Source organism: Saccopteryx bilineata, chromosome 1 (assembly GCF_036850765.1).
Source record: "Saccopteryx bilineata isolate mSacBil1 chromosome 1, mSacBil1_pri_phased_curated, whole genome shotgun sequence".
Taxonomy (NCBI): domain Eukaryota; kingdom Metazoa; phylum Chordata; class Mammalia; order Chiroptera; family Emballonuridae; genus Saccopteryx; species Saccopteryx bilineata.
The window spans coordinates 357280786-357306745 of NC_089490.1; the positions used below are offsets into that span (position 1 = coordinate 357280786).

At 47.2% G+C, this 25960-nt stretch overlaps 1 protein-coding gene across 7 annotated transcripts in view; it reads right to left on the minus strand.

Annotated features, from left to right (window-relative positions):
* IRAG1 (inositol 1,4,5-triphosphate receptor associated 1) overlaps positions 1 to 25960 on the minus strand; it is a 148657-nt gene that overhangs the window by 85630 nt on the left and 37067 nt on the right. For 4 of the 7 annotated variants that reach the window (XM_066250951.1, XM_066250953.1, XM_066250952.1 and 1 more), the window contains exons 2-3: positions 11334 to 11491; positions 325 to 425 (exon numbers count right to left, since the gene is read on the minus strand). In XM_066250951.1, the coding sequence (XP_066107048.1) occupies positions 325 to 425; positions 11334 to 11402 (170 nt within the window). In that variant the 5' untranslated portion in view covers positions 11403 to 11491. Of the gene's footprint in view, positions 1 to 324; positions 426 to 11333; positions 11492 to 25960 lie in introns of those variants that run through there. The other 3 variants (XM_066250955.1, XM_066250954.1, XM_066250956.1) reach the window with 2 other exon arrangements.

Consider the following 25960-nt stretch of genomic DNA (forward strand, 5'->3'; position numbering starts at 1 on the left):
TCAAAGACTCACATCTTCCAGCTCTGTTTGAAAGTATCTGGGCAGTTATTATAGGAAACTCCTCTGCTGTGATATGTGCTTTTTTTAAAAGCTAGCAGAGTGCAAAGAGCTAATTCCAGGAGAGGAAAAATAATCTGGGAAAGGGGGAAAGATAATGGAAAAATCTCAAGCTCTCTCTCATATTTTGAAAAGTTACATCATTGTATTTTCATCAATAAAAGGATTCAAGAAAGAAGGGAAGATTGATAAAAATATAGCTGAATAATCCCTGTGTGCTAGGAAATATGTTCTTCACAGCACAAAGATCAGGCACCTGGGATGTACCTGTTGGCCAGGTTTTTGTCAGTTTCTCCTTCCGGTGAACTGGCATCCCCAGTCAGGACAATGGTGGGTGGGCTGCAAGATATCCCTGTGGTGGGAGGGCCCTGGTGGTTCAGAACGAAAACACAGATGGAGTTAGGCTTGGGATGGAGGAAGCTTCCAGGAGTGGAGCTGGAGCATTTATTCCAGCATTATGACACTCAAAGCCACCTTAATAAGGGGACAAATGTGGTTTATTTGGATTGTTCAGAGAGAGAGAAAAATACATATGCAGTTTCTTCTCCATTCCTCAGCAGGCGTTCACCTGAACTTAAGGTGCACTCTTCGTGCACGTAGGGAAACGCTAAGCCATCCCTGGTGACAATCTGGGAAATCACTGACAACCTAGGGGAAATGTTGCAGAGTGCTCAGGCCGTGGTCAGCTTGGTTGGGCAGAAATGGAGGTCAGGAGAGGTGATGGCAACACCCACACATTCCTGATTTCAGTGGCAGTCCTACATTTAGATAAATGTGCTTACAACTTCCTCCACCCGTGTCATTATTTTTTCCTTTATAAACCTCATCATTTAGGTATGATTGCTATACAAAAATTTGTACATGCTTAATATATACAACTTGATGAATTTTGAGCCCATATACCCGTGAAGTCCTTACCACGATCTATGACATAAACCTAGTCATCACTTCCAAAAGTTTCCTCTTGCCCTTTATTTATAATGATAATGATACACACGCTCATAGGATCTACCCCCTTGGCGCGTTTTTAGGTCTGCAGGACAGTATTGTTCGCTGCAGGCACCTAGAGCTCCAGGACTTACTCATCTTGAACAACTACCACATCCTCCTGATGGAGCTTCTTTCCTGCATGGCCTCATGGGTGACCGTTACCATAGGAACATCAACCGAAACACTGACTGTGCTTACAGTCAGTATGTGTGAGGTTCCTTCCTCGGATAGAATTTATTTTGATCATGCAAGTTTGAGCTCTAACATATTCATGTTTGTCACATTTTGAATTCTTTTCTTGTATGAATCCTTTGGTGAACGAGAAAAAATATACTTTGGCTACACTGTTATTATCATGCTCGTTATATCATGTATTTTCTGCCATCCCTTGGAGAGGGGCTTTTACAAATTACCAACATGCTTTGGTGCAGATAGGACAGCTCTATGTAAGAGGCAGGAGGGGCCAGTCAGTAGTTTCTGCAGGTTGTGTTCTGGAAAAAAAAAATCATGTTGGTGGTGATGGGGTTATACAGAGACCCATTTCCAAAAGTTGAATATATTCAGGCTGCTAAATAAGTAAAATACAGTTTATTTGTTTGAATGTATTGACACACTACTTATTTCCTAAAGCAATGTGAAGTAACCAAAAATAAAATATAAGATATAGCCTGACCTGTGGTGGCGCAGTGGATAAAGCGTCGACCTGAAAATGCTGAGGTCACCGGTTCGAAACCCTGGTCAAGACACATATGGGAGATGATGCTTCCAGCTCCTCCCCCCCTTCTCTCTCTGTCTCTCCTTTCTCTCTCTCTCTCTGTCTCTCCCTCTCCTCTCTGAAAAAATGAATAAATAAAATTTAAAAAAATAACTTTAAAAATTTTAAATATATATATATATAAAAGATATAAAAACATGAGACAACAAAAGTGAGGGAATGATCTGGTAAATATAAACATCCCTAGCAGATAAAGAAAAATGCCTGCTCCTTCTACCTATCCAGGGTTTGACTCTGAAGTTAAATGATTTAGCCTGAAACTGAATGAAACTAGGATCCATGTGGTCCAGGTTCTAAGAAGGAAGAACTAACTGTTCAGCAGACAAAAAGTAAAGTAAAAAAACTTCAGCCCTGGCCACTTGGCTCAGTAGTAGAGCGTCGACCTGGTGTGTGAAAGTCCCAGGTTCGATTCCTGGCCAGGGTACACAGGAGAAGTGCCCATCTGCTTCTTCACCCCTTCCCCTCTCCTTCCTCTCTATCTCTCTCTTCCCCTCCCACAGCCAAGGTCCATTGGAGCAAAGTTGGCCCAGGCACTGAGGATGGCTCCATGGCCTCTCCCTCAGGTATTAGAACAGCTCCAGTTACAATGGAGCAAAGCCCCAAATGGGCAGAGCATATCACCCCCTAGTGGGCATGCCGGGTGGATCCCTGTTGGGTGCACGCCGGAGTCTGTCTCTCTGCCTCTCCTCTTCTCACTTCAGAAAAATAAAAAAAATAAAAAACTTCAGACTTCACTTTTACCTCTCGAAAGGCATGAAAGGGGAATGAATCCTAACTCCCATCCCTGCCTGCCCTCTCCCCTTTGACTCTTTTCTCACTTACCCTCCCCACCAAATCCTGTCTCCCTCCCTCCTCAGCTTACTCATGCTCCGTCCAATTATTTATTGAACAGATTGTCTTGATTCTTCTTTTTATAACTGACTTATAAAAGCTTTTGGAAGTCTTAGGGTATAAGAGCGGGGTTAATCTGTGAACCTTCTCACATTACTATGCTTGATTCTGTCCATCGGCAAACATTTACTGAATGTATGATATGTGTCAGGGTCCTTGGAGGGCTTGGGAAGACACGCATAAGCCAGGCAGGCCTCTGAGATGCTTCCCAGTTAGCACAGTGGGATGGGAAATGGGGTGGGAGTACCATGTCCCTACCCCAAGCTTCAGGTAGCACCCAGGCCCTGGTGCCCTCAGTGTTGACACTTTATGACTTTAATGGCCTGCGAGGCATTGTCAGAAGAAAAAGGCCTGCTTTTTCAGTGGAGCTTTTCTCTGCCTTCTGGTTAAAGGCCACTTGCAGCAATGCTCTCCTGAGGTAGCTGCCAGGCATGGGGCTGTAGGCACCCTCACTTGCAGGAGGGTTGGGACAGAGGTGCCCATACAGAAAAGCAGAAACAAACCATGGGTGGCAAGTGCCAAGCATGTAACCACGGGGCCATGAAGCAATCAGGGAGAAATTCTTTATGCCCTGATGGAATGTCCTGGAATGCTATCTCCTTCCAATGTGGACTGAATACACAGTATTAAAATCAAAGTGTTCTTTCCCTAATAGCTCACAGAATGGCTGAGCAAGTTCTGTACTAACTGTGATTCAAAGCTGTCTTGTGCGGGCTGTATTTCACTCTAGGAGGCTGTGGGGAGACAGGAGTCCAGCAGAAGTGTGGGAAGATTCAGGGCCCTTTGGGGTGAATTCTGCCAGGAGTTAGTGCAGTGTAAACACCCATTCCTGCTCCCCTTCTGAGCTGCCAAACAAAGGCAGGACCCGAAGAAAGCTCGTGGGGCAGTATGTCCAAATGCAGAACCTGCCAAGCACATCACTGGCTTCAGGACCTCAAGGGCCTGGGCCTTGGGAGCCACGCTAAGTCACGGTACAGCGTCTCACTTACTAGCTGTGTGACCTTGAGCACGTTCCCTTGACTCCCTGCGCTTTGGTTACCTCATCTGTAAAAAAAAACAAAACTATCTCACAGGGTAGTTATAAGAATTAAGTAAGTTGATTAAGAAATAGGTATGCCAGATAAAATGCAGGATGCCCAGTTAGATTTGTACTTCAAATAAACACTGAATAATTTCATGGACATAGCTGTATTTTCAGCCATTAAATCTGTCGGCTCCAGATGAAGTTTGTGGGGTGCACCTGGCCACTACCAGGTGTTCAATGAGTGTCAGATACTATTCTTTGAGACTGAATTCATTACTTTGGAATCTGGTTTTGAAGAGATTGTTCTTCTTAGTGTTGGGTCTGAGCAATCATTTAGGGTTAAATCAGGGGACCCAGGCTTTTAGGTAGAACCACAAAGCACCCTCCCGAGGCCTCTGACCACACAGCCTCAGTAATCAGTGACCCCGCAGAAACCCACCTCTGCAGCCACAGTCGCCAGGTTCCATTCCCTCTCTCACCACCACACAGCCTCAGTAATCAGTGACTCCCGCAGAAACCCCCCTCTGCAGCCACAGTCACCAGGCTCCGTTCTATCTCTCACCACCTGCTTCTCAGACCAAGTGCAGATGCCCTTTGTGAGTTTCAGGCGTGAGACAGAAAGGAACAAACGTGGGCAGAGGGAAGTGACCCTTTCTCAGACCCGCTGCGTGCGGGCCCCGTCCAGCCACTTTCCACGCGCTTCCTCAGTTAGTCGTACCAGCAACTCGGTGAATGAACCTCAGAGCACCCGTCTACAGCTTGGGGTGATGATATCTCCTAACCTCATAGAATCGTGAAGAGGAAATGAGAAGAGAATATGAAGGCCCTGGGCAGGAAGTAGGTGATTGGTAGATTTCTTTTCTCTCCTCTTTCCCATTTCAATCCCCACCTTACCAATGAAAAACAAATCTGTCTCGGGGTGTGCAGGTGGTAAACAATGGAAGGGACTTGCACAAGGCCTATTGGCTTTCCCACTACACAAGCTACTCTTACCATCATCCCCAGGTCTTTGGTCTCCCCTCCCTGTTCGGGGGTCCCACAGCTCTCCAATGCTCCTTTCTTATTCTTCCAAGCTGCACTCTTCCTGGTAAGCCCCTTCTTCCAGGCAGCTGTCACAGTGCAAGGCTAAACACAGCTGAGTAAAGCTAGCAGGGGCCCCCCTCACCATCCAGGGGCCCAGCTTCCCCAGGGTCCATTTTCCTTCCCTGGAGTGAGCAGAACCCTGGGAGCTGGGCCATCTCCCCGCAAGCTCACCCACCCTATAATAAGCTAACAGGTCACATTTTGTTCTCCTTAAATAAACTTATAGAAACATTCAAATGTTTATTTCACTCATAAGTTCCCAGGAATGCACAATAGTTTCCTAACTGTCTGGGTGTCAGGATAAATATAGGCCCAAGTCATAGATGGGAATATTATCTTCCTTTCCCCAATGTCACGTGAGCTAGCCTGGGCGAGGAAGCTGCGAGCAGCGGCTCCAGGTGGGCGTGGGGGTTTAGCTCCTGCACTTGACCCTGGCAGGGAGAAGAACCCTGTCAAAAGGCAGTGTGGGGACTGAAGTCCAGGAGGCCTAGACCTCAATCCCACCTGGGTGACCTTGGACGAGTTACTTAGCTTCTCTGAGTCTCACGGTCTCAAATATTGTGTGGAACTAATAATCCCCATTTTCCAGGCTTGTTTTAAAAATCTGATGAGATAAAGCCTTAATAACAATGATGGTGGCCCTGGCCGGTTGGCTCAGCGGTAGAGCGTCGGCCTGGCGTGCGGGGGACTCAGGTTCGATTCCCGGCCAGGGCACATAGGAGAAGTGCCCATTTGCTTCTCCACCCCCCCCCCCCACTCCTTCCTCTCTGTCTCTCTCTTCCCCTTCCGCAGCCAAGGCTCCATTGGAACAAAGATGGCCCGGGCGCTGGCGATGGCTCCTTGGCCTCTGCCCCAGGCGCTAGAGTGGCTCTGGTCACGGCAGAGCGACGCCCCGGAGGGGCAGAGCATCGCCCCCTGGTGGGCAGAGCGTCGCCCCTGGTGGGCGTGCCGGGTGGATCCCAGTCAGGCGCATGCGGGAGTCTGTCTGACTGTCTCGCCCTGTTTCCAGCTTCAGAAAAATATAAAAAAATTAAAAAAAAAATAACAATGATGGTGAGGGTAGTGGTGAAGGGTGGGCCCTGTGACACTGTGGTGGCAGTGTTCCCAGGCCCCTCTCTCACAGCCCAGGGGGCAATCAGAGACTGCCTCTGGAAAGAGGGGCTCTGGCTGCAAAGAGGAATTAGAGCTCTTGTGACAGGACAAAGAGATTCTCTGGGGACTTGTGAGAAAGTGACCACTCCAGAGGCAAGTCCTAAGGGCACAGAAGAGAGCGGAAGTGCCTCGCTGAGGCCTGCTCCTCCCTGCCAAGCACTGAGGACCAGTTCCTGGTTCTGTGAAAGCTCCCTGGTGCCAACTGTGTAGATTACCTCCGTGTACCCATGCCCTGCCCTGCCTCCGGTGGGCTTTCTTTCCTGCCATTGTCCACTCTATTCCTAGAGGTCAGGGACCAGTAATCACCAAATTATCCTGCCTTCTTCATCCCTGTTGTGACTCTCCTGCCAACAGACCTCGGGAGTACGGAAGTGCACACGACATCTGTTAGCCTTACTCCATGGAGACTATATTACCCAGCCAGTCAGTCATTCATCCATCTTCATCTTCTCTCCTCCTCCCTCCTTCTTTAACTGTCTCTCCTTCCATTCCTTCCTTTCTTCAGTTCAGGAATTTAGTCATCCAGCCAGCCAATTATTTCCCAACCTATCTCACCTCCATGCATCCATCCATGCGTCCATTTATTCGTCCATCCTCCCCTAAGCAACTACCACATGCTACAGTCTGTGCTGAAAACTGGAGAAACACACATGAAAGACACAGCCCCTGACCCTGAGTGGCTTACATACAGTCGAACAGGGGAATCAAAGAAACCAAAAATGACCAACTTCTCCATTGCTCAGAATAGGAACTAAGGACCATGATTGTAATATACATTCTTAACCATTGTAACAACCAACATTTCCAAAATGCATTCTGCTTTGTCCTAGGCACTTACACAGCTACAATCTCACAGCTCTTGCTCTGTGACCAAAACAATCAGAAGCACAGTCCTCTTGACCCTTTCCAAGCTTCTTTTTTATAGAGAATGGGGCATCAAGCACCTGCTCGCCATGCCTGGGGGCTCTGGTGTCCAGGACACTGGCTTACTGCTGGGTGGAGTCAGGGAAGGAGACGAAGCTGGCAGGAACACTGCAGCAGAAGCTTGGGTTTTAATCTCCGCTCCACCATGACAGAACTGTGTGGCCTTTCACAACTAAATAACCTCACAAAGATTTCATTTCTTCTTCTATAAAATAGAGATAATAATATCTGTCTTAGAGGGATGAGCGCATAACAGGTGTCCAATAGATGTCTCCAATATCTCGTACACCAGATTCTAATGCTTCCCTGATAATGTATTTAGATATCACATTGATGAACGTAATTGAGGCTGTTCTTGCAAAGGGTGTGATGAGAATGTGCTCAGGGAGGATGCATTCAAATTCCTCAGCTGGAGCTTTCAAGGGGCTGCCTGGTTTCTGGTGATTAGAGTGTACTTATCCACCAGAGTTTTCTCATCTATAAGTGGGATAATAATCATAACTGCCTCCTAGAGTTGTGAAGTTACTACGGATAAAGTGCTTACAGCAGCATCTGTCTCGCAGGAAGCATGGCATGAGGGTTCTCACTGGGTGAGTTGGGGAGGTGGGTACTCTGCACAGTCCTTACCAGGTTCCAAGTACTTTCTGTGGAATACCTGTTTTGTCTTCATCTCATTCCTGACAGAGAGAACTGATACTTGGGCCCCTTTTTTCCCCACTGAGGGAAGCACACATTTCCCAAGGGGTCTCCACAGAGGTGCCCCTCCCTGTTCAAAGACCAGCCCGGAAAGCATGCTCAGGGCACACCTTACTGAGTGGAGGCTGTAGTTCTTTGTGGGTTTTGATTACAGCTTCTGATTAGGGACCTAAAGGGTGTGTGTGTGTGTGTGTGTGTGTGTGTGTGTGTGTAAGAGAGAAAGAGTATGTGTGTGTGTTTATGTTTGTATGTATGTATGTGTGAGAGTCTGTGTGTCTATGTTTGTGTGTGAGTCTGTGTGTGTGTATGTTCATGTGTACTTGTGAGAGTCTGTTTGTGTGTCTATGTGTGGGAGAGAGAGTCTGTGTGTGTATAGGAATGTCTGTGTGTGTATGTGTGTGTGCAGAAAGGAAAACAGGATCTAGATCTGCTAATTCTCTGCTTCATGTGAGAAGGCCTCAGCTAGTGCTTGTGTCAGTGATGGGAACTGCGGGCTGGGGCCTGAACAACCAGAAGTAGGGCTGGACCCCGGGGAGCTGTAAACTCAGAGGGATGCTCCCTCCTCTGCCTGCTTCACAGAACGGGAATTCACACGCTACCGGGAGTTCCAGCCGAGCCCTGCTGGCCAACCCTGCTTCCCTGGCTGCCTGGTTTCCGCTGCTCCCAGGGACTCAGGCTCCAGCCCCTGGAGGGTCCGGCCCAGCTCACAGGCAGGGCTGAGGCTATGGCTGCCTGTTAAAGGCTGTCTGATGGGTGCGATAGAGGAAGATGCTCTTCATTGACAGTGACTGTGGGCTTCTGGAAAACTCAGGGAGGCCCAAGGTGTGTCAGTAAGGGCAGAGAATAAAAGAATACAGATGCTGATGTGGCCTTTAGTCTGAGGTCTAACCTGCCCCAGCTCTGTGGTCCTCAGGCCAAAGAAGGCACTCAAGGCTGGCTGGAGAGACAGAGTCTGGGAACCACTCACAGTTGCCTTGGGGGAAAGATGAGGAACCAGAGGCACAGATAATTTAACAGACTCGCACAGGTCTCTTGGCCAGGACATGGAGGAGCCCAGCTTGCTGTGACTCCAGAGTCTCCATTCTTAAATCCTGTGCTAGTGGTCCTCCCTTATAAGACCTGGGCATCCTGGCTCTGGCTCACCTGAATTCCTCAGGGGTCCTTCTCTGTGGGGCTCTGGCCGAGGCTATTGAACCCACAAACAATCTCTTTATTTTCTTAACTTCTCCCAAGCACAGAGATAGTCATGGCGTTTGAAGGACCTTTAAAAATGGATCCACCCCCTCATGTTATAGAAGTCTGGTTCTAGCTCAAGGTCACAGGGAGAGTGAGCCTGTGGGGACCAGGAACCTGGAGCTCCAGCTATTCAACTATATTCCCTACCCCTGGATTGTGTGGTGGGCTCATGGAGCCCTTCCCCTGCTTGGCCACCCCTAAAAATTCACGCTTACCTCTGACCCGATGGAGCTGCACCTGTGTGGGGTAGGAAGCCATGATGGTGAGAAGGGCCTGCAGGCTTTTGTGCTATACGGTTTCTGTGTACCCTGAGAAGGTTTGGAGAATCTTTCAGAGAAGTTGGGAACCAAGATGAACTGAGTTCAATATAAAAGTATCTCTTCGCTGAAGGTGGAGTTGCATCTTTGCCAAAACTTTATTCCCATTTTTAGGGAATACTTGTATTCTTGGGGAACACAGCATAGCAGCCATTTGGGGGGAGTTGCCTCAGGTTTCAGAGCTAGATTTTACTTCAGAATCTGTCTTAAGGGCACCACCATTGTTAGTGAAATAGAAGAAGAGGTCAGGGATAGCCAAGGCATGGAGTCCAGGGCTGAGGATAAGGATGCTAAGGGGACAGAACCCTGGAAAATAGTGTCCTGAGGACTGGGAGCAGCCAACTTGACTCCAGATCTGACTATTTTTCTCTGTGTAGTCATTCCTTTCTTTAATCTCCAAGTTTTCAGTAGATTAACACATTTTTTAATTGGTTAAACCTTATAGTCCACTGTTGGTAACACTCCAGGGGAACTGTCCACACTTGCTTGGAGCCCCATCGAGAAAGGGGCTGCAGGAGAGCCCTGGGTCAGGGGAAGGCCCACGGTCACCTGCGGAGGAGCAGAGGAGCAGCCGCAGCCACTGAAAGAGGCTGAGGAGCGGAGGAGCAGCCGCAGCCACTGAAAGCGGCTGAGGAGCGGAGGAGCAGCCGCAGCCACTGAAAGCGGCTGAGGAGCGGAGGAGCAGCCGCAGCCACTGAAAGCGGCTGAGGAGCGGAGGAGCAGCCGCAGCCACTGAAAGCGGCTGAGGAGCGGAGGAGCAGCCGCAGCCACTGAAAGCGGCTGAGGAGCGGAGGAGCAGCCGCAGCCACTGAAAGAGGCTGAGGAGCGGAGGAGCAGCCGCAGCCACTGAAAGAGGCTGAGGAGCGGAGGAGCAGCCGCAGCCACTGAAAGCAGCTGAGGAGCAGGGCGCACCATGACATTCCTGGAAGGGAGCCTCAGGAAAACCCTGAGCGGACAGCCTTCAGCCAGAGACCTAGAGGCTTGGCTCACTATCATTTAGAAACCCAAGAGCTTCTTAAGGCTGCCAAGTTCTGCAATACCATGAGCTTGGGAAATGGAGATACAAGAGGCCATTCTTTTCTAAGTATTTATTGTCTAAGTTACCAGAGTAATGATGTGTGAGAAAACAAGTGTCATCATAATAAGAAAATATTCACTAAAAATCTTCTCACTTGTCAAATGAATGCTTAATTGTACATTCTTCCATCACTTAACAAGTGCCTGTCCCTTCTGGCTGAGGGCAGCAAGGATGACTGTCAGATATAACAAGATGATACAAGTTCAGGGCCAATCAACTGCCACGCTCATGAGGTCAAAGAAAACAAGGTTGAAGAAATGTGAGGTTTTGGACCAATAGGAGCAGATGGAACTAGATTAGTCAACAAACGGAGAACAAAATTATGAGGCTGAGACAAGATAGTTTCCTCATAAGAGAGTGATTTGAATATTGAAGGATTGAAAGGGATCTTTGGGAAAATAAATTAAAATCTCAAATATTAAACAAATAGAATCTTCTAATGAAGGCGCTGTATAATAAAATTCGAAGGAAGTAAATATCACGTGAACAGATCATCTTGTTGGTATAAAAATAAATATACCCACACCAAAATCAACACATTTAGTTAATTCTTTGTTCATTCTAAAAAGTGACATATAATCTTTGTTTTATAGTAAAAATAACTAAAAGTAACTTGCCTCATAATTTTATTTATATAATATAATCATAATGAGACTCCCTTTAACTTATTCTCATCATTTCCTTTTTTAGAATATAATTTCACTGAAAATCTTTTTCCCTATTTGCTATGAAAATTTGATCTTATTTTAAGTGAATTCTCTTTAAGCGACTCTTGCGGTGCTCATGACCCTGACATGATGCGTTCCTCCTCCAAGTCTTCTCCATTCTTAGAGGGAGCCTGCAGGGTTAGGGTGGTTTGATGCCCCAGGAGGCCTCAGTCAGACATAGCCCAAGAGGTTCCACTTTCAGGGAAGGGGGGCTTCAGGCAATTCAGAGGAACTGTGTGTGTTTAGTCCTCAGTGTGGAGGCTGCATACCTTTCCCAGGCACCCGCAGCAGCCTGCATGGGCTATTGGCAAACCCTCTGGTCAAGCCAGGCACTGTGGCCTCAGCCCAGGGCGCATGGCTTGACTCTGGGCAGACTAGTCACAGGCAGGGAGGGGGCACTTACTTGACTGGTGGGGCTCTGGGCTGCCTGTGGCTCTCCGGGGGGCTCCTCGTCCTCAGGAACGTGGGGCATGGCAGCCTACTAGCAGGAGTAGCTGCAGGTGCCCGGAACCTCTGCTGTGTTAGCCCCAAAGATGATCCAAGAGTCCTGGGCTCTGCAGGCTAAAGAGATGCCAGAAGAACAAGTCAAACCCACTCCCATCCTTGACCCAAACTGGGTTCCGTTTCCAGGGCATCATGAGCCGCAGAGACAGCCTGCTTGAGCTTGTGTTAACTTCAGAGGTGGGAATAGAGGGCATTTGGAATTGCATTTCCTCCTGTTCACTAGCTCTGTTTACAAAGTCAGAGGTGGCCTTAGAGATTTTGCATCTAATTTGGTCCTTTCAGTAAACACAGCTATCCGGGAAGGGAGAAAAGTGCTTCAACCTCTTCAAAGCCATAGCTAATGGAGGACACTCCACTGGGATCAGATGTACACTTGTCGAGCATTTATTGAGCACTTACTGGTTGCCAGGCACTATCCTAGGAGCATTACCAGTATCGTTGCCTAATTTAATCCTCATGATGACCCCTGATGCAGGCATTAATGTTTGCATTTTATAGATGAGAAAGCTGCTTCGGAGAGACGCAGCCACTTGCCCAACTCATGTAAAGAACCAAGCATTTGGATCCAGATTTTCCCGATTTTGACACCAGGGCTCTTTCCACTATACCACACAGCCTTCTTTGGTTGCGTGGGGGAAGAGGAAGTGACAGTGTTTCCTGACTTCTCACCCGCGGCTCACTTCACATCCTTCAGCAGCTCTTCCAACCCTCAGCCCAGGGCTCTCTCCCTGGACTCACTTCCTGGGGCCCGTCAGCCCTGCTAAAGCCGTGATTCTGGAGGGTTGGCCTGGGTCGATCGCCTGTACCCCCTCGAGGCCTTGCTGGGATTGATCCCAATGAGCATAATCTCATCCATCCTGCCAGTGATTGTCTCAGGGACAAACAATAGATTAGCCTGAGCCAAGAAGTACGTGACAGTGGTCAGAAGCCCAGATGCTCTCTCTTGCTTTGGGTAGTAGAGTGTGCAGTCGTCAACCTGGTGCTGCTGATGCCATTTTGCTTCCATGAAGAAGGCCAGATTGCGGATAAACCTGACACATACCGAGAGCACAAGGCAGTGCCAACAGACCTGCAGAGAAATGTGGCTGAGCCCTGATAAAGTGTACCTACAGGCTGAACTCTTTCTAAACTAGCAGTTACAGAAACAAATGTCTTAGTGTTTAAGTTAATTTGGGTTGTGTTTACTTATAACTACTATACTATCACTTGTGACCACCACTCTTTCATGTTTCTTTTTTTTTTTTTTTTGTATTTTTCTGAAGCTGGAAACGGGGAGAGACAGTCAGACAGACTCCCGCATGCGCCCGACCAGGATCCAGAGCGATGCCACCAGGGGCGACGCTCTGCCCCTCCGGGGCGTCGCTCTGCTGCGACCAGAGCCACTCTAGCGCCTGGGGCAGAGGCCAAGGAGCCATCCCTAGCGCCCGGGCCATCTTTGCTCCAATGGAGCCTTGGCTGTGGGAGGGGAAGAGAGAGACAGAGAGGAAGGGGGGGGTGGAGAAGCAAATGGGCACTTCTCCTATGTGCCCTGGCCGGGAATCGAACCCGGGTCCCCCACACGCCAGGCCGACGCTCTACCGCTGAGCCAACCGGCCAGGGCCTCTTTCATGTTTCTTGCCAGTCAAGAGGCCCAGGGCTAAGATCTCCCCAACAGACCTGAGCCAATGGGTCCAACTCTTCTGCTTCCTCCTAGAAAAGGAGACTAGTGATGTGGGGTCTCCATCTGGAGAGAGGATAGCCAGGAAGAAAGAGCACAGGCTGCGAAACCAGATTTCTGGGTCTGAGCCCCTACTCTGTCACTCAGTGGCTGCCTGGCCTCGTACATTGGCTTCGCCTCTGAGCCTCGGTTTCCTTGTCAGTGGAACAGAGATAAGAATGCCCCACATAGAGCAGTGCTCACAGAGGCTACGTAGGTGCAGGATGTCTGCAGCCCAGGAAGCGTGGCCAGAGTCCAGAGGGCTCTGCCTGGCCTCTTCCCACCTCCAAACTTCTTCCGACCTCTTCCACCTAGTGAGGTGTGGATGCCTTCACGGACCTACAGAACCAACAACTAGCCTGGTTCTGCAATTTCAGAGGTTGCCTTCCACCAGACACTCTGTCACCCTTACACTCTGCTCTCAGCCACTATCAGGCGGCTGCTGGAACACACACGTCTCGTTTACTGAGTACCTGCTATGTCCTGGGTCTTATGCAAGGTAGAGACTGCTAGAAGCAGTCTGGAAGAAACGGAGAGCCCTGCCACATCCCATGATACTTGATACTTTTTCCTTCACACAAAAAGGGTTGGAAATGGCCTAGAGCCAGAGTGCTGTGCAGGCAGGCTCTTATCTGGCATCTGCCACAGCCCTGACAGAGGCCCACACCTGACACATGCAACTGGGACTGAGCTCCGGGAGGCAGGTGAGAGGTCTGATTCCTTGTGGGTAACCAGAAGATTTGTCCAATTGTTTTGTTGATTTGTGTTTAAAGACTAGAGATCTTTGGCCCTGGGATTGTTGTAGCAACTATCATGTTGACTTTTGTCATTCTCTGCAGTGGAAATGTAGTCCCGTTCATCTCTGAGACAGTTAGGTTGACCCCTACTGGGCGGCTCAAGAAATCTCATCTCAAGTAGAATATCCATGAACTGCATCCTTCATTCCTTCACTCATTCACCACAAGCACTCACTTTACACCCAGTCTACCAGGCCTTGTGCAGAGTGCTGGTGACATAAAGATGATGAAACTGTGGTCTTGGCCTTCAAGAAGAAGAGTCCAGTGGCAAGAAGCAGCTGGAAAGCAGCATGGGGGTGGGGGGTAAATAGTAAATACCTTGAAAGAAAGAAGTTATTTGCAGGATCCCAGAAAAAGTTTCTCAACTATGGAAATTAAGATGGGTAGAATATAGTTTTAGTAAAACTATGTTAGAAATAAAAAAATGGGAAGAGGACATGAACAGACACTTCTCCCAGGAAGAAATACAAATAGCCAACAGATATGTGAAAAGATGCTCATCTTCTTTAGTTATTAGAGAAATGCAAATCAAAACTGCAATGAGATACCACCTCACACCTGTTAGATTAGCTATTATTAACAAGACAGGTAATAGCAAATGTTGGAGAGGCTGTGGAGAAAAAGGAACCCTCATACACTGTTGGTGGGAATGGAAAGTAGTACAACCATTATGGAAGAAAGTATGGTGGTTCCTCAAAAAACTGAAAATAGAACTATCTTATGACCCAGCAATCCCTCTATTGGGTATATACCCTAAAAACTCAAAAACATTGATACGTAAAGACACATGCAGCCCCATGTTTATTGCAGCATTGTTCACAGTGGCCAGGACATGGAAACAACCAAAAAGCCCGTCAATAGATGACTGGATAAAGAAGATGTGGCACATATACACTATGGAATACTACTCAGCCATAAGAAATGATGACATCAGATCATTTACAGCAAAATGGTGGGATCTTGATAACATTATACAAAGTGAAATAAGTAAATCAGAAAAAACAGGAACTGCATTATTCCATACATAGGTGGGACATAAAAGTGATACTAAGAGACATTGATAAGAGTGTGGTGGTTACGGAGGGAGGGGGGAAAAGGAGAGGGAAAGGGGGAGGGGGAGGGGCACAAAGAAAACTAGATACAAGGTGACAGAGGACAATCTGACTTTGGGTGATGGGTATGCAACATAATTAAATGACAAGATAACCTGGACATGTTATCTTTGAATATAGGTATCCTGATTTATTGATGTTGCCCCATTAAAAAAATGAAATTATTAAAAAAAAAAAAGAAATGGTGTTTGAGCTGAGCCATGAAGACTGAAATGATGAATGGAATTTCTCTGAACAGACTAGCGGAGGCCTAGCAGGGGAGGTGAGAGAGGAAAGGAGAAGCCATTCTAGACAAACTGAACCTGGCTCTCAGGAATGAGAGTTATGGGCCCTGGTTGTACTGTCTGCCATCCTTAATGGTCAGTATATTAATAAACTGAGCCTTGGATTTGCCCAAAGGTGAGCTCTGTGATTAGTTTCTGTTAAATTTACATGAACTTCAGCAGCAGTGATGTCAATGGTGCTGGTGACAAAGTAGTAAGAATATTCAAAAAAATCCAATTCTATCAAGGAGGTTGGCTGCACCTCCCAGGACACCAGTTAAAATGATATGGGACATATGTGTAGGTCCTCGCTGTCTTAATAAGGTTATGATTTCTGAAACAAGAGAGGTGACAGTTTTGCTTTTTCCTCAAGTCTTAATCTACATGAAGTTGTGCTTCGCATGTTACAAAGGATTCAGACAAACTAGCGATGTTCAGAAAAGGAGAAGCAGGATGTAGGGAGACAGGAAGTTGTGTTTAATAAACTAAAGATTTTTAGCCTGGAGAAGAGAAGGTGCAGGGAGAAATAAAATCTCTGCTTAGATATTCAAAAGCCATTCATGTAGTTCTATTGTTCCCAAAGGACAGGTTCATGAACAATGAGTGAAAGGCCAGATCAAAGCAGGGGAAAACTTCCTAGTGGTTGGAACCATCAGAAGATGCAACAGATTGTTCTTTAAGGTATTGAGCTTCCCATTCTGGGGAGAGTTTCAGCAACGGCTGGGACAAGAGTCACAGGACTCCTACGCATTTCAGGGGTCTTCTCCAACACTGAAGTCCCTAAAGCCCTGGACTCTTTCTAGTCACAATGAAACACAGATTTGCTGGTTCCATCCCATGGGATTCTGAAATCATGATATTCCGAAGTCACACCAGAAATGTCTCCACTTCCTTTCCTCTACCTCCTACCCCTCCAGAAAGACCTTAATTCCGTCCCTGGGTCAGAAAGCAAAGTAAAACAGAAATGAGTTAAGTCACACAAGCCCTGAAAGGTGTCAGCTGCCGGAGAAAGCCGAGTGGAGGCTGGCTGAGGTCCTGCTCTCGACAGGTCGGAACCCCGAGCTCCTCAGGGGAAGTCCCAGCAGCCGCGTCTGCCCAGGCCATTCCCACGCTGCTCCTGCCCCTGTTGCTTCTCTCCCACCCATTATTATAAACTTGCTGCTTAAAATAGCAAGGTAAAAGCAGAGTCCCTCCCCCAGGGTGACATCTGGGTTCTGCTGGAGCTCGTGGGCACACAGACCTTGCATCCATCACAGCAAAGTTTAGAATACAGTCTCCAGGAAGTGGTGATTTAACGGACCAACCCATAAAAGGGAAAAACATTTAGTAATGTTTGGTCTCCAGTTGCTCTTTAACTCATATTCTAAGCCCTTCTTACTGCCTCTTCTGCCTGGTCATTAAAGGGTTAGGTGGCTCATTAGCCAATCAGCTCTTTGGACTCTATTCATTCTGCCCCCAGCCAGTGTTTAAGTTCAACCTGGCCCATTTTACAGAAAGGAAAACTGAGGTGCAGAAAAGGGAAACAACTTCACTGGGTCCAGTTACCTTTGTACCTGGTGCAAGTAACCTAAGAGCTTCTGTTGGTATGGCTATCCAATCAATTGTGTACTTGAAAAGGCCAACAGTCTCTCAACCACATTTAAATATCTTGTCTGAAAAAATTTACCTTAAAAAAAAAAAAAAAAAAAAAAAGGGCCTGACCTGTGGTGGCGCAGTGGATAGAGCGTCGACCTGGAAATGCTGAGGTCGCCGGTTCAAAACCCTGGGCTTGCCTGGTCAAGGCACATATGGGAGTTGATGCTTCCAGCTCCTCCCCCCTGTCTCTCTCTCTCTCTCCTCTCTAAAATGAATAAATAAAATAAAAATTAAAAAAAAAAATTTACCTTAAATATCTTGTCTGCCCCTGGACATGCTCATGAAAGAAAGCAAACTGACATACTTTTTTTATTCTTTCATTCATCAGATATTTCTAGGTTGCCTACTTAGTATCGAACACTATACTAAGTGCATTTCAAGCGCTATGTTATTTAACACTTGTAAGAAGATTTTTATTGTTTCCATTTTATACTTAAGGAACTAAGAGAGAGTCAGCAACTTCCTTGAGATGACATACGCATAAGTGGCAGGCCAATGATTATACCCAGGATAGTCTAAATCCAAGGCCCACCATCTTTCTCTTCTTCTACTCCGCCTCCTCCAGCAGGAGCTCTGCTAGACTATAGCAGCAGAACCCAGTGTGTGAGTACTTGCGCTACAGAGAACTGGAGTGTGCATTCCCAGCAGAGCTGAGGATGGGGGTGGGCAGGACAAGAAGCAGCAGGTTGTCAAGCCAGAGGTCTTACGACGCAAGATTGGGCCCACAGTTTGAGGTTGTATGACCCCCATTATGGGGTAGCAAATTCACCCATTCATCCATCTGTCTGTCTGTCCATTCACCTACTCACCTTCTGACTTTCTCATTTACACAACTGTCCATTAGTTTGTCCATTCAACCTTTTACCCCGGAAAGTCCCACACTTGTTATGTCAACAGCACAAGCTCTGCCCCCAGGAATAGCCTCTGTAGGAGCCTTGTGGGCAGTGGGGAGAGGTCAGGAGAGCAGGAGAGAGTGCTCTGACAGGGGGCTGTACAAGCAGAGGCATGCCCATCCATCCCCGGAGGAACACCTCCATTCTGCATGCTTCAGCTGGGGGGTGACGGCTTCCGGTTGGCGCTGCCCATGTCCCAGAAAGCATGAGGGCCATCATCAGGAGCCATGATTTAGCAAGGGCCATTACAGAGACCCTTCAGTGCTCCTGGCAACCCTGTGAGGTGGGTAGTGTGAGCACTTATCATTAGCATTAATTAGTCCCGTTTTATAGATGAGGAAACAAAGGGCCGAAGACTTGCCTAGAGTCACATAGCCCATGAGTGGCTGGGTCTGTCTGAGTCCCCAGCTCCTTGTAGAGTCAAGCCCACCAGCTCATGGGTGGCATCCTTGGCAAGTAGTGGACTCTCACTATGGCCTCAAGAATCCTCTCACAGAGTCTTGTGACCAGCCCAGAAGAGACCAAACTGCTCTCTGAAACCACAGTGGCCCAGGAGCACAGATTACAAGCTGAGCATCTCTCATTCTCTTTGGGTGTTGAGAGAAGAGCCAAGGCCTTTCTGGATAACAACAGGTTAACCCAGACTCCACTGACCTTTCCGAAGTGACTCAGAATTCTCAGAAGAGAGTTTTTTTGTTCTTCCAGTTTTGAATTTTTGCTTTTATTTTAGCAGCACAAAGAATTTGAAAGAGATTAGGTTACTATTAATACCACTGGTCTATCTCTAGATGAAGAATTCCACGGAGGGGATTGTTTGGAGTGACTCAGTCCCTCTGCAGCCTCAGGGGATGGCAGGGTGGGCCAGGGAAATCAGTCCTGCCCCCTTCTCCCATCTTACAGGTCCAGACAGAGGCAAGGGCTTGACCAACGCCACACCTGTGAATGAGGGGCAGTCAGAAGAGGTCCTGGAACCCCTGATCCCCGGGCCCGGGTTTACTTTTAGTAAATAATAAACAAATATGTTCATGTTGTGAAAGCAGGGGTCCTTGGGCGGTGCCTTCCGATCCTCCTGCCTCTCGTGGTCTCTCTCATTGAGAGAGGACGCTCCCTGCTCCCTGTGCTCACCCCAGGGCAGTCCTGAGCAGACTCGGAGACTCTCGTGGGGCATCAGATAGCAGCTCAGAGTACAGAGAGGCACCTCTATGGGTCCCTGGGCCTGGCCAGCTGCAGAGCTGAGTCCTGTATGCCTGCAAGGCAGTCTGAGAAGGGGTCCACCTCGGGAAGGCCCCATCCTTCTTCCTAATCTCCAGATGCTGTGAGAGGCCTTGCAGCTTGGCAAATTGGTTTCTAGTTCTCCTTGCGCCTCTTTTTTTGCTGGATTAGTCTCTCCTAGCCTCTCCCAGTACCTGCCTTTTAGGGTTGGTGTAGGGACTACATTAGGATGTCCATGCAGGTGCCAGCACTTGTACTCAGTGAGTTCTTCCCCCACTCTCTGCATAGGGCAGCTGAGTTCTCTCAGCCACAGCATCGCTGACACCCAACCAGGCCCAGGTCGTCTGCATTTTCCCCAGGTGGCAGAGTTCCCGGCTTTGCCTCTTGTAAGTAAAGGAGGCACAGTCCAGGCCCGGCCTGGGTTCTTCCTCTGTTCTGACAAATAGATAAAAGATTGTCAGACATGATTGTCAGGGGCCATGCTGACATTGGTTCTGCGGTTGGGCAGGAGTGGCTGCATGTGGTGGGTTTAGAGAGAGAGGATTAGTACCGTGGTCAGTCCCCGGTCTGTGCTGTGGTCAGTCCTGGTGGAGCAAGGGTGGGGTGCAGAAGGACAAAAGGAAGAAGGGGAGGATGAGTGAGCAGAGGGAACTTCCCTAATGACTTCTCACCCTCACACAATCCCTCTGATTGGCGAAGCTGGGAACACAGGGGCTGCAGCGGGCGGGGGGGTGTGCTTCATGGAGGCTGGCCCAGGTGCTGCCAACGCCCCCCGGGTTGAACCCTTTGGCTATGCTCACCAGTCCTGAGGATCTCTTAGAGGCTCTGTTCTTGTCTGGGGGTGCCTTCCTTCCTGATCCAGAACCCATTCTAGTCCTAGGATCAAGCCAGCATCTTCTCAGACTTGCCAGGGTCGCATCCAGGAGGAGCGGCCACCAGCTCCCAGAGGAGGAGTTTGGGAGTTAGTGTGGTACTCAGTGGTGAGGAGGGGATGGGGGGAGAGTGAGGGGAAAGGGAGAGATGGTACATTTAAAACAGTAGCACCTGCCTCCTGCCACCTTCTCTTTCCCCTTCCCCTCGCCCTCACACATGAGGCCATTCTGTGCTAGCAGTTTGGGGAAGGGTTGTAGCAGCAGAAGGTAGAGAAAGGGAGTGTATCTCTGCCTCATGTCACCAAGGGCTAGCCTTTAGGGCAGGGGTCCCCAAACTTTTTACATAGGGGGCCAGTTCACTGTCCCTCAGACCATTGGAGGGCCGGACTATAAAAAACTATGAACAAATCCCTATGCACACTGCACATATCTTATTTTAAAGTAAAAAAGCAAAACGGGAACAAATATAACATTTAAAATAAAGAACAAGTAAATTTAAATCAACAAACTGACCAGTATTTCAATGGGAACTATGCTCCTCTCACTGACCACCAATGAAAGAGGTGCCCCTTCCGGAAGTGCGGTGGGGGCCGGATAAATGGCCTCAGGGGGCCGCATGTGGCCCGCGGCCGTAGTTTGGGGACCCCTGCTTTAGGGAAACAGAAAGTGCTCAGGGCACAGAAAAGAGATTTGGGAAAAAACATGCTAAGTAAGGGTAAGTCTCCCTCCACCCAAGACTAGTGAAGTGTGATGTGGCTAGGGAGAGACAGGAGAGCTGGAGTGGAAGCTGTGAGCGTGCGCGCTGGTGAGTCCCTGAGAAAGGGGCCCGAGCCCGCTTCCCTGGGGAGGTGGGTACAGATCCCTACATCTGAGGGCAGAGAGGTCTGGGGCCACTTTTCCCAAACAGAATCCTTTGGAGAAAACCCAAGAAGAGGACAAAAGGACTATTTTGTGGGACTTGATAAATAAGGCCTTTAGATAACCTATTTCTTGTATCCCCAGGTTGGGGAGCGGGGGAGACAGGGGCAAATAGCACACTAATTTCTGTGCACCCAGGAGCAGAGTTGCCAGAACTGAAGGTGCTTTGAGAAGGCTGATTCAGAGGTTACCGCTGACCAAGGATGGACAGAATGTACGGTGGGTATCTTGTCAATGCCAGCCAGGACAGACGACATAGGGCACCAAGGTACCCTCCTCACCCCAACTCCCTGGCTCTCAAGGAGACCCTTGGACCTTCAGTGCCACTATGGAGGAAGAAGAGGGCTGGAGAAACCCTGAAATGCCTGGGACCTAGGTTCTACACTCCCTGAAAAACGGTCAAACCCAGGCCTGACTTCCATCCACCCCCTCCAAACCACCTTCCACCCCCAGCCTGGACAGGAAATCAGCCAGAACATCTCCCCAGGTTTCCTCTCCAGCTCGTTCACTTCAGCAATTCTTTTTTTAAAATAAGTCCACTTGAAAAAATTTTTGCTTCTTGGAAATATGTGCAATTGCTCAATCGGAGGCAGTTCAAAGGCACCGGGAACAGCAGAAAAATGTCTGAGCTTCCCATTTAGCTCCCAGCAGAAATAAATCTCGTCCGGTTCTCTTTGTTCCGGACCGACCAGTGGCCTCTTCCCCAGTCACTCACTCCACGTGCCCTGAGTCATCATCCTGGGGTCAAGGACCACACTAAATTCCTGGGTCTGCAAGGCTGGCCAGGGCACTGAGGGGCCATCAGGAAGAGCTGCCTCCTGGGTCCTGGAGCTGGCTCTGCCTTCTCACAGGTGTGATCACGGGGTGTCCCGCAGCCTGCCTGAGAAGGAGGTGCATTTCTAGGCCCTTCTGACCTGCACTTTGTCAACGCCTCTCCTTCAGTGCGCAGGCGCCTGCTCCTACGGGCTCACAGGGCTGAATGTAAAATTGTCAACAATTTTGTGAGCTGGTTGTTAAACCCAGACACAATTACAAATCAAATTACTATGAAGTTACATTAAAAACAGAGGAAATAAATACCCCACATAATCATGTGCTGATTATTTTGCTACACTTTACTATTATCTAAGCTCTTGAGATGATTTATTTCTGGTGTGTCTGTGTGATGGAAACATTGTATAATGATGTGCTACTACTGCGCACCTCTTCCCAACTCCATGCACTTGAAATTAGTTATGATGGAAATATTTATACCGGAGGATTCGGCAAATGCTACATATCAAGGCCTTTCTTCCCCCTCAGAGAGCCAACTGTTAAACATTTACTAGCACACCACTGACCTCTCAGTCCCAGTCCTGGGCCTCCTCGCTCCTGCCAGGATACAGAAGGCATGCAGATGACTTTAATCGCAACCCACAATAGAATAGTTCTAGAGATTTGCTTGCCAACTGCCTTTGGATAACTCTTCCCAGGTTTACAGTGGGCCCCTCCCACTCACCAAGTCCCAGAAGTAACCCATGGTTTCTTCCTCTCCCTGGCTCTGCCCTCCCCAAGCCTGCTCTTTCTGAGCCCTAGTGAATGACACCCTACCTAAAAACCTAGAAGGCATGATTCCTCCCTCTCTGTCACCCTCTTGGTTAGACTTCAAATCCTGTTAATCCTAGTTCAGACAAGTCTTTGATTACTTTCCACTTTCCCATGGCCACCACCCCTGCCATGACTCTGTGTGGCCTGTGTCACTGCAACAGCCTCGTTCACTGGTCTCCTTACCTCTGGTCTAGTTTCTTCCAGCCCCCCTCCACAGATGCCAGAGTAGTCTCTCTGAAACATATATTGGATCTTCTTTTCCCCTCTTAAAACCATTGAGGACTATTTTTTTTTCCTGGGACCAGTTCTGAGTCAAGATCCCAGCCCCTCTCTCTGGCTTCATCTACTATTTCAGTCTTCATACTCTTTTATGTTCCAACCACAATGAACCGACAGCCAGCCTCCAGACAGGCTCTGCTTTTTCACACTCTCTGTACATGTCCTTCTGCCTATGCCTGGGCTCCCTTCCATCCCCTCTCTGTACCTGATGAACTCCTCTTCCTCCTCCTCCCAGAGCCAGTTCAAATATCCCCTTCTTTATTAACCCTTTCCCAGAAAAAAAAGTTACTCCTTTCCTGCTATAACAAATTACCATTAATTTGGTGTCTTAAATATATTATCTTATAATTCAGGGGGTTAGAGTTCCAAAATCAGTCTCAGTGGGCTCCAGTCAGAGTATCAGCAGGACTGTGTTCCCTTCGTCAGGAAAGAACTCATTTCCTGGCTCCTCCAACTTCTAGAGGCTGCCTGCACTCCTTGGCTGGTGGCCCTTTCTCCGACATCAAAGCCAGTGATGCAGTATCTTTTCTCCTCTCTGACCTCTGTTCCATCCTCACATTTTCTCCTAGTCTGACTTTGACCATCTTGCCTCCTTCTTAAATGGACCTTGGGATTACATTGGGCTCATGCAGAGAATCCAGGACAGGCTGTCAATCTAAGGATCCTTACTCTGATCATATCTGCAAAGGTCCATTTTCCATTTAAGGCAACATATTCACAGGGTCCAGGGATTAGAACAGAGACCTTTTGGCAGGGAGCTGGGGGCATTATTCAGTTCATCACATGTCTCTACTCTCCCAGAGCACTTTGCACATGCCTAAGCTCAGCTAAAATTTGAGTACCACAACAGCAAGGACTATATTTTTATGATTGTTTTAATATATGTATACTATATATACAGATTCAAACACAGAATGGCCCCTCACTAAATGTTTATTGAATTAACAAATGAAACTACATCACTAATAAACAGATTAAGAAAGGCTTTACTTTAATTGGCAACCAGCTTCTGTAAACACAGGACTCATGTAGAGGTGGCAAACTCAAGTCCTTGAAGGCCCAGGCAGGTGAGATGAGTGACAGCCATCATGGAGTGTAGGTAGCAGACCAGAGAGCACAGGCTCCATCTAACAGGGGCAGTGGCTATTCAATTCTGAGGCCATGGAAAAAGTACCAGTCTTTCTTGGCCAAATCTCCCACTTTTTCTTTTCCCCGAGAAAAGCCAAAATCTCAAATGTTTAAATATGAAATTTCCCAATTTATAAATGTTAAATTTAATTTTAAAATTTAGTTGTGGCCTGACCTGTGGTGGCGCAGTGGGATAAAGTGTCGACCTGGAAGTGCTGAGGTTGCCTGTTCGAAACCCTGGGCTTGCCTGGTCAAGGCACATATGGGAGTTGATGCTTCCAGCTCCTCCCCCCTTCTCTCTCTCTGTCTCTCCTCTCTCTCTCTCTCTCTCTCACTTTCTCTCTCTCTCTCTCCCTCTCCTCTCTAAAATGAATAAATAAAAAAAAATTAGTTGTGCACAGAGTCTGGGGCTGTTCAGACACCTTCTTAAGTCACTGAGCTCAGCCCTGGTTCACAGCCCAGCACAAAGGCTGGTGGGAATAAATGCAGACAGCTCGGATGCTGGCTCTGTGGAAAAGACAGGACTGCAAGCTTCATTGCAGAACATTTCCACCCACGATAGTTCAAATGTATAAAGATTTGATGCTTTAGACCAGTGGTAGTCAACCTGGTCCCTACCGCCCACTAGTGGCCGTTCCAGCTTTCATGGTGGGCGGTAGCAGAGCAACCAAAGTATAAATAAAAAGATAGATTAAACTATAGTAAGTTTTTTATAAAGATTTATTCTGCCAAACTTAGCAAAAATCTGACACAAAGTACTTGGTAAGTAATTATTATTATATGCTTTAACTTGCTGTAACTCTGCTTTATAAATGTTATAAAGTAAAGTTACTTTCCTACTTTATAAATCACCATTACTGTGGAACCGGTGGGTGGTCAGAAAATTTTACTACTAACAGATACAAAAGTGGGTGGTAGGTATAAAAAGGTTGGCTACTCCTGCTTTAGACAGTGATTTTAGTTCGCAATATATTGATTGGGGGGAAAAACAGGTGGATGATTCTACTTTAATTTTTAAAAATATGCATTTTTATGTATATTATGAATATATGCATATTTTATGTGAAATACATGTAGATACATATATGGCTATCTTTATCCATGGGAGTAGGGGGGAGAGAAGCTCAGAAGGTTAAAACCAAACAGTGGTTATCTTCAGTGAAATGATAAATGAACTCAATTTAACATATTTTAAATATTTATATCAATATTGTCCCCTTTTTTCTACAATAAGCATGGCTTACTTGCATAATAAATAATGGAATTGTTAAGGAAATAAAAAGATAGTTTGTTGGTTTTCTGAACAATATTTAAAGAGCACAGTTTACCCCTGATAACCATGGATCACTTTGGGCACCAATGGTCTTCATTTCAACATGTGCTAGTTGAGGCTCTGGGCCTTCCTGTGGACTATTCTGTCTAGAATTCTCTGGCCACCTCTTGCACATCCTTTAATACTTAGTTCAAATCTCACTTCCCCAGAATCTCAAGAATGGTTCAACATACGTAAAACGGTTAACGTAATACACCATATCAACAAAACAAAGAACAAAAACCACATGATCTTATCAATAGATGCAGAAAAGGCTTTTGATAAAATACAACACAATTTTATGTTTAAGACTCTCAACAAAATGGGTATAGAAGGAAAATATCTCAACATGATAAAAGCCATATATGATAAACCATCAGCCAACATCATATTAAATGGCATAAAACTGAGGACTTTCCACCTTAAATCAGGAACAAGACAGGGTTGTCCACTCTCTCCACTCTTATTTAACGTGGTGCTAGAAGTTCTGGCCAGAGCAATCAGACAAGACAAAGAAATAAAAGGCATCCATATCGGAAAAGAAGAAGTAAAGCTATCACTTTTTGCTGATGATATGATCCTATACATCGAAAACCCAAAGGACTCCACAAAAAGATTACTAGAAACAATAAACCAATACAGTAAGGTCGCAGGATACAAAATTAACATACAAAAGTCCATAGCCTTTCTATATGCCAACAATGAAATATTAGAAAACGAACTCAAAAAAATAATCCCCTTCACAATTGCAACAAAAAAAATAAAATACCTAGGAATAAACATAACAAAGAATGTAAAGGACCTATATAACGAAAACTACAA